We start from the raw sequence: 15,855 nt of genomic DNA, 5'->3' as shown, positions 1-15,855 counted from the left end.
TCTGGGATGCCCTTTCCAGATGTACCCAACTTGCTCCTTATAAAATCCTCAATCCCAGAGTTCTTATCATGCCTAGAACCCTCCCACTACCAAAGTCTCCATTCCTTAAAGCTAATATCTGGCCTCTGGATATATCCTCTTCCAGGATACAATCTGTGCATCGCCTGTTTAAATAATTTCCCATATGTTTTCTAGTCCTATTTAACCTCAGTGGCTTTCAGACAATTAAATATGTAAAAAGGGGAAAAGAGCATTACATATTTTCAAAGAAATGATCCGTATTCAAGGTCATACATTCAAAATGGGAAACAGTTAGATTTGTCTAGAAATTAAAGAAGAACGAAAAGGAGAGGTAGAAAAGCAGGGGTGTCCAGAATCCTTTTCTTTCTTAGTACCCTTCCACCCTCAACCATTGCACAGATCACTAGCTATTCTGAGATCCAAGTATCAGCCCAAGGAAGGCCTGGGGAGACCTGCCTACTGTAAACTGAAATGGCTGACCTAGAGAATCCCACTGATTTATAATACTGTCTCCTACTTGCCAGGGATAAGTTACTCTTCCCCACTTAGGTCTGAAATGATAGGTCATCATTATCTGCTTCCTTTTCCAAAAATTTAGTAGCTGGAAAACAGTTTCTTATTTCTCACCATTCTGTGGGTCAGGAATTTGGAACCAGAACTCAGGGCTCTGCTGGGTCATTCTTCTGCCCGACAGGACATCAGCTGCTGTCACTCACTTGGCTGCATTCAGCTGTAGGCTGGGCTGGGCTGGACAACCCATGATGTCCCCATGCACGTATCTGGTGCCTAGGTGATCTTCCACATGGTCTCTCCATGGGGCTAGACTGGGCTTTCTCAGAGCAGGGTTTTCTCAAGGTAGTCACATTTCTTACATAGTGACCAGCTTTCCCCAGAGACAGGAGGAGCTGGCAGACCTTGTAAAGGCAGGGCCCTGAACTGTCTCAACATCACTTCCATCTGTCATATTCTACAGTCGAGGCAAGTCACAAAGCCAGCCCAGATTCAAGGGGAAGAGAAAGGGATTCCACTTCTTGATGGGTGAAGTAACATGTGCTTACAAAGAAGAAAGAAAACGATGGCAGTCATCTTTGGAGGCTACCTACCACACCCCATTTAACCCTTTCACTCACTTAAAGGGCACATGCATTTGCTCATTTCTTAGCCTTAGGTAAACCCCCATACATGGGACCCTGTTCTCATCCTGGGCAACTCTTCTCAGTCTCTTTTATTCCCCCTGGCACATTATTTTGCCTCACGGTCTCCATCAGAAGAACTGACATCTTCCTTACATTCCACCTATACTCATCCTCAAGTACTGGTTTCAGAAAACTGTACACTCCCAAGTGCGGACCCCAAATTAATTTTTACTAAAACTTATTCTAATTTTGTGTTCTAATAATGATCACTTAGAACATGTAACATACCCACCATAGGAGGCTGATGATCCTTTATTAAAGATTTATTTATTTACTTTAGATAGCATGGGAGAGCACGGGGGGTGAGGGGCAGAGGGAGAGAGAATCCCAAGCAGACTCCATGCTGAGCACAGAGCCTGTCACGGGGCTCAGTCTTACAACCTTCAGGTCACAATCCTGAGATCACAACCTGAGCCAAAACCCAGTCAGGCAGTTAACCAACTGCCACCCAGGTGCCCTGAGGCTGACAATTTTTTCAGTCCTTAGAAATCTTTTTCTGCAAAGAGCCAAATGGTAAGTATTATCAACTTTGGAGCCATACATTCTGTTGTGCAGGAAAAGCAGCCATAGATAATACATAAATGAATAAACATGTCTGTGTCTCAGTAAAACTTTATTTACAAAAATAGGTAGCAGGACATATTTGGCCCAAAGTCCATAGGTCTGCTGATCCCTGCTTTAGCTTAAGTGACAAGTACGTCTTTCAGTTTATTTTCTCTAATGATTAGCTGTTTGACTTTCAGAAAGTCACTTTTCTCTGAAAGTCACTTTTTTTATCTATAAAATAAGGATACTGTGAAAAAAAAGGGGGGGGAATTGAACAAGAATAAAATAGTTCCTTATGCCCATAGTTGTGAAAATGCCATACATCTTGAAAACTCTTTTAAAGGAAATGCCCAAGATGGCCACAGGATGGGTTGTTTCTCTGTGATGATATCCCAGAGTCCTATTAGTACTTCCTGACTTTGCATCCTTCCAAGAGTCTCTCTGTTTGTCTTGGTATGTGTGCGTATCCCTTTCCACATGCGTCTATCTGGCCATTCTCTTTACCTGTGTTTATGTGTGTGGCTTTCTCTCTGTGCTCGGGGTCCACTGTCCCTCAGTTTTCATTGGTGTGCATTCCTTTGTGTCTCTATCTTGTTTCTTTGTGTCTGGATACATCTGTCTCTTCTTTCTACCCTGCCTCTCTCCCTTGACTATAATGTTGAATAGCCATCTATTTTTCATTCTTTCCCTTTTTGACTGGAAAAAAAAAAGTTTCCTAGTCTTAATTTTTAAAATAGATATAGCATATTTTATATATTCAAATTTTTAAAATTTCCATTTACCTATGATGAATTACTTAGCACAATATCTAATATTCAGTAGGTACCCAATAATTATGTCCTTTGATCTGGCTTCCCTTTGTGTAACTGCCTAAGTGACCTTTTTTTTCCGCATGGGTCAATGATTCTCAGCAGGAAAAAAGGTAGATCCTCTGTATCTATCTAAGACACTTTGTTGTTCTCTCTGATCCTCACCCAGGGCGCCAGCCCTCGGCCTCCTCTTTGTCATGACGCTGTCTGTGCCTGTCTTTCGGGAACTAATGAAGGTGCAGGATCAAAGTTAATTTTTTGCTCAGCCACCCCTCAGCCACCTGTGCCTTCTACAGGCTCCTTCTCTTTTGTTTACCCTGAAAGTATTTAGTGAGCGCTTGCTATGTACTCAGTCATGGGGAGACAGGCGTGAACAATGCAGACAGTAGTCTGTGCCCTCATGGAGCTTATGATTTGCTGGGAGAAGTGAGCAGAAAATAGGTACCTGAACAAGAGAGGTACAGTGGAGGCAGTGATTGGGATACCGACCAGGGGACGATCTCTCTGAGATACTTTCAAGGCAGGACCTAAGTGTAAGTAGGAGCCAACCTGGGACAAAGCAGGAGGGAGGTGGAGGGAGAGTGTCCTCATCAGACAGAGCAGCCCTGCAAGAGGGCACGGGGTTGGGGCTGTACCTGCTGGAATGCTGGGAGCTGGAAGGACACCAGTGTGGTTGGAGGAGGTCAGCGAGCTGACAACAGACTGAGCCAGGCTCCCAGGTTGGTGCAGTAAGGGCTCATTCCAACCTGAGGGGAAGCCTCCGATGGGTTTTGGGCAGGAGAGGGGCTGATCTGGTTTATGTGTTTAAAAGATGACTCTGGCTAGTGTGGGGGGGCTTAGATTTCAGGAGCTGGTGAGGAAGCCGGCAGAAGGAGACTCTTCAAAGATGGTGACAGTAGGGAAGGAAAGAAGAGAAAGCCTTTGGTAATATTTTAGGAGGTAGAAATGACAGAATTGGCAGATGAATGAGATGTGAAGACAAGGGGGTGGGAGAACCAAGGCGGGTGCCGGGTTTCGGGCTTCGGTACTCAGGTGCCCATTGCAGGGAGGAGGGGGGCTGAGCAATTCTCATCCCATTTTGGGCATGAGAATTGGGCATGGACATTCCATCAGAGATGAGTGTAGAGCGTGCAAGGGGAGACATCAAGCAGGCAGGCAGATATAGGAGTCTATACTCGGGACTGGGGACTTGGGTTGGGGATAGAAATTTGGGAGCTGTCAGTCATGGGAATGGATTATCCCCCGGTGCAAGGGGACAGAGAGAGGAGCAGGGGCCCAGGAACAGGATTGGAGACTCCACCATGAAGAGGGCAGAGCAAGGAGGAAGAACCTACCCAAAGGAAAAGGAGAGGGAATCAGAGACGGCCCCAGTGGGCAGGACGCATCCTCAAAGCCAAGAGGACAGAGTGTTTTAACAGGGACCTGTGCAGTGGGAGCCCAGATTGTGAGCCAGTGTGCCAGAAACTGCTGGAGGCTGGGGGAGAGCGGGGCAGAAAACCTGTCCCTGGATGTGGCCACCTGAAAGCCCCCTATGGCAGTAACAAGGGTGGCTTTGCTGGAGTTAGGGAATGTGGATCGGGGTAGGGTGAATGGGCGGTGAGAGAGTGGAGACAGCCTGGGAAGACAGGTCTTCTAGAAGTCTGGTTATGAAGGGCTTTAAATAAAGAAACATTACCCATAGAGGATGAGAGATCAACAGTGGGATCTTTGGGATAAGAAATACTAGAGTGTGTTTGGAAACTCTCAGAATGATCACTGGAGAGTGAGAGATTGGGCCTCAGCTGTTGTGTTACTTTTCACAATGATGAGAAGTTATCATTGTGTAACTTCACAGTTTACCAAGTGTCATTACACCCACTGTCTCAGCCTCACGGCCAGGCTATGAGGTATGCGGCAGCCCTGAGTTAACAGGCGAGGCACAGCCGGGAAGGGGCGGGGCCAGACCCCTGTGCCCACACTGTGCTCTGGGCCCCTCCCTGTCCACAGCAGTCCTATCCCAGGGAACTGGCGCCAGACTGGGACGATGCTCACACAGCATGGGCTGTACCCTGCCAGTGTCCCTCAGGCCCTGTTTCCTGCTACCATCCAGCCAATCCCTTCTGCCTGCAGGCCCAGCTTTTGATATTAGGAAGCCACAGCTACTATTCAAGAGCACGGGACACTGTCCCAGTCCCTAAGCCCATCTAACTGAGCCTCAACACCTCTTGAAATTCTGGAAGAAACCAGCAATCTCTGGCAGGTGTCAGAGAGAGGAAACGTGACCTTTCACATCCCTCACGTCCAATGCCCCAGGCTTATCCAACCCCCAGGCTTATCAGCATGGGGACTGTCACGCAGAGGGACTATGATTGGGTTAGTGACTATGGCTAACCTCTGGACCGCAGTTTCCTTTTCTAGAAAATGCCTCATCTACCCTCTTTCTGTGGGGCTCAGGTGAGACAAAGCATCTGATAGTGCTTTCAAGAAGCACAGCCCTCTGGGACCGTGGTGTCTTGTGAGGAACAGCAGGGATGGCAGCAACCAGAAGATCCAGAGCCTGGGAGGACTAGTGCGTGGCACCCAAGGCGGTTTCTGTCCCTGGGGGCTGGAGCCAGCTGCTGACGATGCTGGAACCCAAGTGTTCTGTCTCCCCTGCCCAGACACATCCATGGGTCGTGCTGTGCCCTCGACTCGCAGCCCTCAGATGCTGTTCGTCAAGGCGTCCAAGGCGCGACCTTCCATTGCCGGGTGCTGACTCAGCTCCCAGTGAGCTTTGTTTCCACCCTCCCTCACACATTGTGGGTGCCAGAAGGCGCCCGGCCAGTTGCTCAGCATTCCCCAAACTTCACGGGCTCTGCATCTTGGTGACAAAGGAGAGGGCCAAGTTGGATCCATTTCAGGAAAGCAAGAAGTGATTTCTCTCAAAGACCTTGGAGAGGTCTTTCCGCCCACCCCATCCCCACCCCCAAAGCGTTCTCAGCCAGGACAGCCAGAGGCCGGCAGCTGAACGTCACTCAGGATGTACACGCTTAGGTTAAGACAAAGGCAGGAGGCCAGGACTAATGGATGGACATTGGCCGGGTTCCTTAGGAGAGCCTGGCAAGCCGGTGTTCCCTAGAGGTCGGAGGAGGCCTTCAGACATTCACAGCCATACTGCTGGAGGGTGACCTTGGGTACAGCGCTTTCTCTAGGTCAAAAGGCAATGGGAAGATACCAACAGTGTGACACCTAAGCCCTATGACTCAGACATAGACTCTGAGGTTTCATTCATTCGGTCATTCAACAAGTATTTACTGAGCCCCTAGTGTGTGCCAGGAACTGTTCTAGGCCCCGGGGAACAAAACAGACAAAAAGTTCTGCACTCGTGGAGCTGATACTCCAGTGGGATCAGACAGAGGAGAGAGAGCTAAACACGAAGACAGAGAGTTGTCAGCTGCTGGTAAAAGCTTTGCGGGGAGAGAGCAGGGATGAGGGATAAGGAGCACGGGGAGAGGGTGGTGCTTGCAGATTTCAGGAATGTGTCCAGGCAGGCCTTGCTAAGAAGCAACAATGGAGCTGGGACCTGAACTTGGTGACAGAGGGAGACAGCCATGTGGGTATCTGGAGGAAATGCATTCTGGGCAGAGGGAACAGCAAGTGCAAAGTCCCTGAGGCAAGGACGTGCCTGGGCTCCAGTGCAGCAAGGAGGCTGTGTGGCTGCGGGAGAATGAGACAGAAGAGATGAGGACAAATGCGCATTTTAATCTTTCACATTGCGTTCCTTCGAGAAGGAGCTCCAGCAGGTCCACCTACAGACTTTAGATGTGTTCGCAATCTCCCATCTGAGATGCTCACTTTACACCATTGTTTAAATGCTGGGACTCTGTCAGGAAAGTCATCTCAAACCTCAGCAAGAAAGCCTCTGCGCCTCCAGGGCTCATTTGCCCAGAAAGAGTCTGGGTCCCAGTCCTAGCACCTGACACCTAACTTGGGGAAGTGCATTCACTCTCTCAGCCTCATTTTACCCCAACACAGCTTTTCAGTTACCTCATCTGCAAAATGGGTTAATAATACAGCCTCCCATGCCTACTCTTCTTGCTTATTAGATTTAAATTAGCGAGATTATAAATAAGAAAGTGTTCTGACATTGAAATGCGCAAGGGAGATGTAGGGGGTGGTTGTTTCCTTCTCGAAGCCTATGGCAAGGCTGCCCGTCTCCCCGCGCCACCCTGCTTTCATATTGTGTCTCACGTGGGCCCAGCTGACTCTTACTTCGAGTGAGTCTGTAGCTGATTCAGGGACACTCACCAAACACCCAGGAACCCCTGAGGCGAGGCTGTCGGGGGGTCCCGCCAGAATGCCCCAAGGCTGAATTGCCCCACACTTGACCTGTCTGGGAGGATTCTAAGCCCCACTGTGGGATGGGAGGACACCAGGTGAGCCCAGCTGCTCCTCAACACCCCCTCCTTGCTCCTCCTCCAGGTACAACGGCCCCAACCTGGTTCTGAAGTATGACCAGACCCAGAAGCGACTGGTGAACATTGCAGTGGATGAGCGCAGCTCCCCCTACTATGCCCTGCGGGACCGGCAGGGGAACGCTATTGGGGTCACGGCCTGCGATATTGACGGGGATGGCCGTGAGGAGATCTACTTCCTCAACACCAATAATGCCTTCTCAGGTAAGGGGCTGGGGCCTCGGGCCCCTTCCTGCTTCCCACACCAACTGGGGGAGAGGGGAGCCGTCCTCAGGTTATTCTGTCACAGGCTCCCCCAGGCATAGGTAGGACCCTGCTGCCTCCAGGAGCTCGCTGTGTCCCAGCAGAGACCCCCGAGAGGATCCCTGGCCTCCCTCAGACTTTCTGCCACCTTCATCTCCCAATCTGAGCAGCCTCCCGGCCCCGGTCTTCCTAACCCCTCCCCCACCCCCAACTGCTCCTGCCATTGCTCTGCCACTCAGCCCTTCTCACTGGACAGACGGCCCCGGAATCGCCCTCCATGCTGCTTCTAGGGGACCTTCCAAAATGCTTTGAAAGGGCCCCCCACCGCTTTTAGCTGAGCTCATTTATTCACTCCACAAATTCCTGCTGAGCACCTACTCCCTTCCAGACTAGAGACACTAGCTACTAGGGAAACAACTTGGAAGCAGACAGACCTTGAGTTCCTGGAGCCTTTCCCAGCCTAGGGCGTCTCAGCCGACTTACCTGGGGGTCTGGTGTGAATGCGCATTCGGACACAGCAAGTCCGGGCACTGCCCAAGGTCCTGCATTGCTAACACACCCTCACACTGGAATGCTGTTGCTGGTCCAAGGACCACCCAGGGATGGCTGAGGGACACTGATGCCAGAAGGCTGAGTGACAGTAAGGGTAACAGTAGTGGCTAACTTAAGTATGCCAGGCCTGGATCTGAGCCCTTCACACGAATCGTCCCACAGGAGCCTCACAGCAGCGCACTTAGGTCCTAGCATCCCGCTTTCCGGCTGAGGAGACTGAGGCACAGAGGTCACATGACTGGCACAAGGCCACACTACTTATAAGTCCCAGGACTCAAACCCAGGGGTCCAACTCCAGATCCACCCTTTAATTAAGATACTCCATGGCCAGAGCACCTGGGTGGCTCAGTCAATTAAGTGTCTGCCTTTGGCTCAGGTTGTGATCCCAGGGTTCTGGGATCAAGTCCCACATTGGGCTCCCTGCTCAGTGGGGAGTCTGCTTGTCCCTTCACCCCTCCACCCTGCTCATGCTTTCTCTCTCTCTCTCTCAAAAAAATAATACTTAAAAAAAAAAAAAGGATACTCCACGGCCTTACTCAATCCTGTGTTCTCAGGGCCTAGTGGAGAGCCTGACTCATAGAGGGTGCTCAGTGTTGCACATGTTGGGGGCTGTGTTCTTGGGCTAAAAATCCAGGTCATTCCCAGCCCCTGTCCACATTCCCAAGCCTAAGCTCAGCGCCGTAGAACAAAGTCCACTCCCATGGAGCCAGAACATCTGCAAGGAAGTCTCAGGCCACAAGAACATCTGCAAGGAAGTCTCAGGCCACGGTGTCCTCCTAAACCATGCAGAGCCTCATATCCCTGAGGGGCCAGGTGGGACACGCATTGGCCTCTTCCAGATGGTGACAACCTCTTGGGTTGGTCTAGACGATACCCTGCAGTTCAGACCTGTGTATTTTCCATCCTGGTCCCTCCTGATCTCCCAGAGGCAGAGGACTGCCTGGCTCTGGGGATTGCCTTCCCTGCCTCTTTCCCAACACACACCCACACACACACACGCTTTCCCTTAGCCCATAATGTTACACACACACACACACACACACACACACACACACACACACACACTTTCCCTGGGCCCATAATGTTGCCCCTATTGGTTTTTGAGGCCAGGCCAAGATCCACACCCAAGACTGCCCCTGATGTCGAGCCCCGCCAGTGGCATGAATGGCAGGGGGAGAGGTTGGGGCCTGTGCCAGGGGCAGGGGCAGGGGCAGGCGGGGCTGACTGGCTGACAGCCAGCCCTGTGCAGCCAAGAAACAATGAGCCACAGCCCTGAGTGGTGTTTTATGGGTTTTCATCTCATCTTGCCACCAAGTGAGGCCTGAGAGATAGTAATTATCCCTACACAAATATCAGGGCATGATTACCCAGCTGGATTTACTGCCCTCTCTCCAACTAAGCCAAGATTGGATTAGGACACAATTAATTGATGGGCTGATCAACCCTTTAAGTTGATCAAGGTCAGGAGGGGAGCAGCAGCAGGGGACAGCCGTGGAAGGGGTGAGTCTCCAGGAAGAGGCAGTAGGGCAGGGAAGCAGAAATAGGAGAACTGTGGAAGAGGGGGTGGTGTTGAACATGGGCTTGGCAGGCGGGATGCCAGAGGAAGGGGACAGACTGTCCTCCCCACTCACCAGGCACCGAGAACCTGGGAGGAGAGGGTTCAGTGGCTCTGAGGCCAGAGACCCTGCCACGCTTTTGGAGTGTTCCATTGCGAAGCCGGGAGCAGGGGTGCTCAGCCCGAGCTGCACATTGGAATCTCCTGGGGAGCTCTTAGCACTCCTAGTTCCCAAGGTGCACCCCAGTCCAGTCCAATCCAAACCTCTGGGGTGAAACCCAGCTATCAGACTGTAATGCTTTCCAAGTGATTCCCAGGTGCTGTCGAAGTTGAATGGCGACCCACCCCCCCACCAGTCATGTCAGCTCCCGGGTCAGCCTTACCTCACCAAAGTTCCACTCAGTTATGAACCTATTCATTCACTGCACAAATATTGACTGAGCACCTACTGTGTGCCAGGCACTGTTGGAGGCACTGAGGCTGCCCCCTGAATGAAACTGACAAAAACCCTGCCCTCCTGGAAGTTACAGTGTCCCCAGTGCTGCCTTATAGTTCTCTAGGTACCTGATTCTCACCGACTTGAAGCTCCTTGAAGGCACAGTCTCTGTACTGGTGCCCCAGACCCAGGTAGACCTTGAAGGTCCTGAGAGCACGATCTAAACTTGATAAGTAAATCCAGGAAGAACAGACAAGCCATGATCCATCAGGCATGAGAGAAGTTTTGCCAACAAAGGGAGGACGAGGGGAGGCAGATAGCATGGAGCACCCCCACCAGAAGGTCCTGGGTTTCAGGGCACAAATGTTCATCTGGGAGAGGCTGGAGCTGGGCCCCCAGTGCCCAGAAGCCTCCGTTCCAGACGTGCACCTCCTGGTGACCTTCTGTGGGTTCGAGGGATGTCTGTGGGTTTGAGTTAATTTTGCAGTTGAGTGATTCAATTGATTCATCGACAGTGGGCAGGGTGTGGAGCTGGGACATTTGTGCCATCTCAGCACTTCCTGGGGTCCAGCTGGCACAACGCTCAGCCGCTGCCACCTGCCCCCTGTGGGCAATCTGAGTTCCCCTCCAGGGGCCCTGCCAGCCCATGCCTGCTCGTGGCATGTGCCTGGGGGCTCCTTCAGCCTGTGCTGGGGCATTGGAGGGACCTGCGGAAGAATGGCCTTGTCCTCTCCCTCAGCCAGCCTTTGGGATGTTGGAAGAGGGTTGAGACCCTATATCCTGGCAGTGGGAGTTAGTCTGTATGACCCTGAGATCTGCATCTTACTCACTGGGTGACCTCTCTCAGCCTCAACCCTATCATCTATAGAATATGAAAAATCATATCAATTTCATAAACTCAACTCCCTCCAGCAGCTCCATAGACTATGCCCAGAGTCTCTGCCATGGCCTACTGTACCCCTCCTTGATGTGAGCCCTAATGCCTTTCTGATTCGGTGCCTACACCCTTCCTCTTGCTCACCATGTTCCCACCGGAGGCTTTCATGCTTGCTGTTCCCTCTGTCTGAAATGCCTTTCCCACCACTGTTCTCAGGGCTCACTCCTTCCCTTCATTCAGGCTCATCCTCAGATGGGGTCTCACCTGAACACCTGAAAAGCATAGCCGTATATCCCTCGATGACTTTAATTTGCTCTATTTCCCTTCAGAGCACACAGCCCTATCTGAAAGTAGACTATATATCTGCTTGTGGTTCATCTCTTCTGCTCTGCTAGTCAGCCTCACAGGGATAAAAACGTAGTCTTGTTTGTCACTGTATCTCCAAGACCACTTAATGTCACTTAATAAACATTTAATACAGACATTTGAATGAATAACTGAGACACTGAACGAAAAGCACTTACAATGGTATCTAGGACTTGATAAGCACTCTCCAAACAGTAGCTGTTATGATCCGGCAACGTGAAGAAAGCCAGAAGTGTCCTGGATGGCGGTGTCAGGCCTCCCTCCTGGCCCATGGGAGAGAGACTCGAGGAGCAGAAACAAAAAAGGACTATCCCGTAAAAAAGATACCACTCAGAAAAGGATACCAGGAGGGCCTGGGTCAAGGACTAAGAATTAGAAAACAAGGAGGAGGGAGGGACCAGAGGAAGATCAACCACGATCCCAAGAAGGCCTGGCCAACGAAACCAGCTTATGGCTTAACTGACATGGAAACTGACCAGCCAGTGTGGTTCAGGCAACACCTGACTTGGTGAAAACCAGGTGGGAGAGCACATAGGACGAAGGGGGACAAGAGCTGGTTCCAGCACCTCTCTCAACATCCAAGAACGCAGGATCTCCCGCGGCTCCCTCTCAGAGCCCATCCCTCTAGGGGTCCGGCGCTGGTCCACCACTGAGCTTTGTGGCCCAAGCTCTCCAGCAACTTGAGACCCTGGGGTCATGGTCAGCAGGAACTGCGAGCCCCACCCCTTACATGACGTTCACTCCCTCCATTCAACAGCGCAGTCACTGATAATCTGCTGCCTTCCATCTACATACAGCTCCCTCCTTCTCTCCACTTACAGTAGCACGCTCCGCTCGCACTGCTGCTCCTTGCTTGTTCCCACCTACAGTTTCGGATATGATGTCACAGCCACACGCAGACCGCTTGCTCTTTCTTGGGATGCTGTATTGTATTCCACTGTGTTGATTTGCCCGTCACCGCACTGGTCCTCTGTGGATGAACACAGAGATGACTTACCAAGTGAATAAGCTTATCTGGCACCCCGTGGTCCGCCATTGCAGGCGTGTCTGTAAGGGGCGTCGGGAGGAGGGGATTGCTGGATCAGAGGACAGTCCTGTGACACTCGCGTCGGCCCTGCTGCAAGAGAGCATCTCCTAACATTCTCATCGACACAGCGTGCCATCATTTTTTTTTTAATATTGCCAATCTGATAGGAAAAAATTGGTATCTAAGTGTAGTCTTAATTTTCATTTTTCTCAAAACGGGTGAGGCTGAGCATATTTTTATATATTCGAATCTCTTGTCTGCTCATTGCCTTTGCCCGGTTTTTCTATTGATTATTGGCCTTTGTCTTATTGATTTATAACACCTTTTTATAAATTAGGGAAATGAGCCCTCCGTCTGTAATGCATGTTGCAAACAGTTGCCCCTGGTTTGTCATTTGTGTTTTGTCTTTGTTCCTCATGGGCTTTGCAATGCAGAAAATTTTGATTTTTATGAACTTGGATTTATCACTCTTTCCTCTGATGACTTCTGGGCTCCGTGTCACCCTTAGGCTGTCGGCAGGGACTCCTGTACCCTGGCGGAGAGGAAGAGTCAGTCACTGTGCCAAAAACGAAAGGCACTTGGGGACAGGTTGTACTCCCGGCCTCTGCCCACACCACAGGTGGGCCGTCTGCTCTGGAGAGCACAGCCCTGGTCCAGCGGCTCCCTCGCCAGCCAGGTCCAGCGATGCCCAGGCCTTCTACATCTCGCTACTGGCAGCAGCACTGGCAACAGCTAGAAGCTCTTCAGAATGCGGACTCTCAGGGCCCTACTCCAGACCTACTGGACCAGAATTTGCACTTCGCCAGAATGCCCTTGACTTCCTGTGTCTGGGAAAGCCTGAGCCACATGGTGCTGAGTCTCCAGCTTCTTTCCTAGTAGGCTTCCAGGTCCTCCTCGTTCCTTGCCATGCTTTCCTGGGATGCGACGTTCTGGTCTTCAGCTCCCCCCACCTGGCGCCATTTGGGAAGACAAGCTCATGACCTGCTCAGCTTCCCCGCCCCCATCCCCACGAGGCTCCTTTTGCATGTGGGCCCATAAAAAGTAAGGATGGACGAGGCTGTCAACACACTACCATAAACTGGGACCCCAAAGGCCATTTTCTCAGTCCTAACACAGAACGAGTTTTCTTAGGAGCAGAGGACTAGACTGCCCTCTGCCAGCCCCCACTCCAGCTCTCTGACTTGAAGGGGAGCAGGGGAATGCTTTGCAGTCACACCGCAGTTTGAAGCTCAGCTTAGCCACCAGCTGTGCAACCTCAGGCGAATGACTTAACCTGCAGAGCCCCAGTCTGTAAAATGACAAACCTGTCTTTCCGACACAACTCCAGAGACATCTAAGTGAGCTAATGTGAATGAAGCACCTGGCAGGGGTTGGTCAGGTTTCCGCTTTCACTCAGGGATGGAAGGGGGAAGACTCGGGTCAGAAATTCTATCAGGGTCAGGAGGAGTCTGGCTCCCTTCTTTATTAAAATGCCCTTTGCCTGAACTAGTTCTTTCTTCCCCTGAAGCCATCACTGCTTCGTAGGCTTTCCATTGACTAGGTCTTGTAAAGCATATTACTCTCTGTGTCAGTTTATACAGTTGCTTCCTGGAATGTGGCTCATTGAAGACCTGCGTTCCTGAATGCCCTGTCATTTCCTGGATGATGATGGTGGGGGGTAGTGGCGCTGGTGGTGATGGTGGTCATGATGATGTGATGCTGATGAAGATGGTGAGGTTGGTCATGATGTTGGGGATGGTCGTGATGGGGAAGGTGAGGATGGTCATGATGATGTGATGGTGGTCATGATGATGGGGATGGTGGTGATGGGGATGATAAGGATGGTCATGATGGTGAGGACAGTGATGGTGGTCAATGATGATGGGGATGGTCATGATGGGGATGGTGAGGATAGTCATGATGATGAGAATGGTGGTGATGGGGATGGTGAGATTGGTCATGATGATGTGATGATGATGAGGAGGGTGAAGGTGGTCATGATGATATGATGGTGGTGATGGTGATGATGGTGATGATGATGATGATGATATTGTTTTCATTATTTGTTGAACTTATCTTATGCCAGATATTGTTCTAAGTACTTCACATACATTATAGAATTTAATTCTCACAACAGCCTGATGAATAGGTACCCATTCTCCTGGTCCCATTTCACAAATAAGAAAAGGACAAGTTTGTGGCTTGCCCAAGGTCAGCCTAGGCCAGGGGATGTTGCTGGCTCCCTCCTGACCCCGGCTGTTTGGCAGTAGTCTCTTTGCCTTATGAAGGAGTTTGGGGGCAGAGCCCTCTTCCCTACCACACATACTTGCTCACTCTTCTCTTTTTCACCTGTACCAGACCATAAGTCTCGTCATCTCCCCAAGGAGGTGGCAGCCCACAGGGAAAGAGGCACTTGGACCACTGATCCTCAGGAAGAGCCCTCTATGACCCCAGCTCACCCTTCCAGCAGTTACCCCTTGGAGGCAGAGCTTGGTGTGGAAGGGATGACAGGATAGTGAATTGAGGGCCATTTGCTTGATGGACACTACTGCCCTCGATGCAGATCCTTCCCCATTTGTCTGATGATTCTTCCATATCTGTCCCTTCTTTTCCTATGCCTGACTGCAGCTGCTCCTGGGACATGTTCTTTCCCCTCTGCCCCTACCCCAGACTTGCTGCCCTGTAAGCTGCTATCCTTCATGGCCAATGACCTCTTGAATATGTCTTCTCAGCCAATTTGTGACCCTGACAAATGCAAATGGTGTGAAGCCAAGCTTCTGCTCTCATGCCTAGCTGGCCGGTGCCGCTGCTTCAGTCGCTGTCCCATTCAGCCCACTCAGCCCCACTCAACACCCACCTCCAGCCTTCCTGCACCTGCCTCCTGCATCCCCTGCTTCCTCCTACTCCTACTGTCATCACAGAATTGGCCACCTTTTCTCCCTTGCTACCCCATGCCTCACTCCATTGCCAGGTTCATCTTCTGGAGACACCGTCTTCCCCAGATCAGAAACCACCAAGGGCCCTTTCTGCCCTCAGAATTAGTGGAGCAGAATTCTGCATGGAATTAGTGGGTCTCTCCTTCCCTGCATGTTTTTCCCCCTCAACCTCCACAAATTCTTCTCTCTGGGCAAACTGTGTGGCCTCTGTCTCTCTGTCTATGCCAAGTTTTAATAGACTGATGTCCCCTGAAAGTCTCCAAGCAAGGGGTGAAAGATGCACAGAGTACGGCTGGGACCCTGGGCAACTGACTAACCTCTCTGCCCCCTCAATTTCTCCGTCTGGGAGAAAGGTGCTGCACCACCTCTCAAGGTGGGTTTAGGGCAGATGGTGTTTATAAAAGAGAAGCTTCATGCAAAGCCTGGCCATACTAAGTGCTCTATACACAGGAGTCTTTGTTACTCGGACCCTTCAAGTCCAGGTTCAGGTGCCTCCTCCGTCACGAAGCCCTCCCTCATCACCGTAGCCCCTTCCATCCCGATGTCATGGCATCTCCAGGATGTATCATCCCATCCTGCCCCTCCGAGCTCTGTTAGCTGTGGGGACTTAGGCAGGTCCCTTGTCTCTTGCGCCTCGGGTCCTTCATCTATAAATCAAACAGGCAAATCATTCCCAGCTCGGGGTTGTGGTGAGGGTTAATGAATGGGTGTGAAATGGCTGGCACATGAGGGAATATATGTGAAATGCTGCAGAAATGTTAAGTAGTATCAGTTTCACTGTGGTCCCACGGCATCTCCTCTACCCATCCCTCCTGTTGTTGAATGAACCGTAAGCACCCAGAATCAGCGACTGAGACTCCTCTTTCCTGGTGGCCTCCT

General features: G+C 51.0%; 1 protein-coding gene across 4 annotated transcripts in view; it reads left to right on the top strand.

The window, feature by feature from the left end:
- The window catches only part of CRTAC1 (cartilage acidic protein 1), a 150,034-nt gene that overhangs the window by 76,661 nt on the left and 57,518 nt on the right, over window positions 1–15,855 (top strand). For all 4 annotated transcript variants that reach the window (XM_047701427.1, XM_047701431.1, XM_047701430.1 and 1 more), the window contains exon 3: window positions 7,013–7,209. In XM_047701427.1, coding sequence (XP_047557383.1) covers window positions 7,013–7,209 — 197 coding nt within the window. The remainder of the gene's footprint in view (window positions 1–7,012; window positions 7,210–15,855) is intronic.

The sequence above is a fragment of the Lutra lutra genome, chromosome 14 (assembly GCF_902655055.1).
Source record: "Lutra lutra chromosome 14, mLutLut1.2, whole genome shotgun sequence".
Taxonomy (NCBI): domain Eukaryota; kingdom Metazoa; phylum Chordata; class Mammalia; order Carnivora; family Mustelidae; genus Lutra; species Lutra lutra.
The sequence above is the reverse complement of the archived record's forward strand: the minus strand, read 5'-3'. Positions and strand labels throughout refer to the sequence as shown.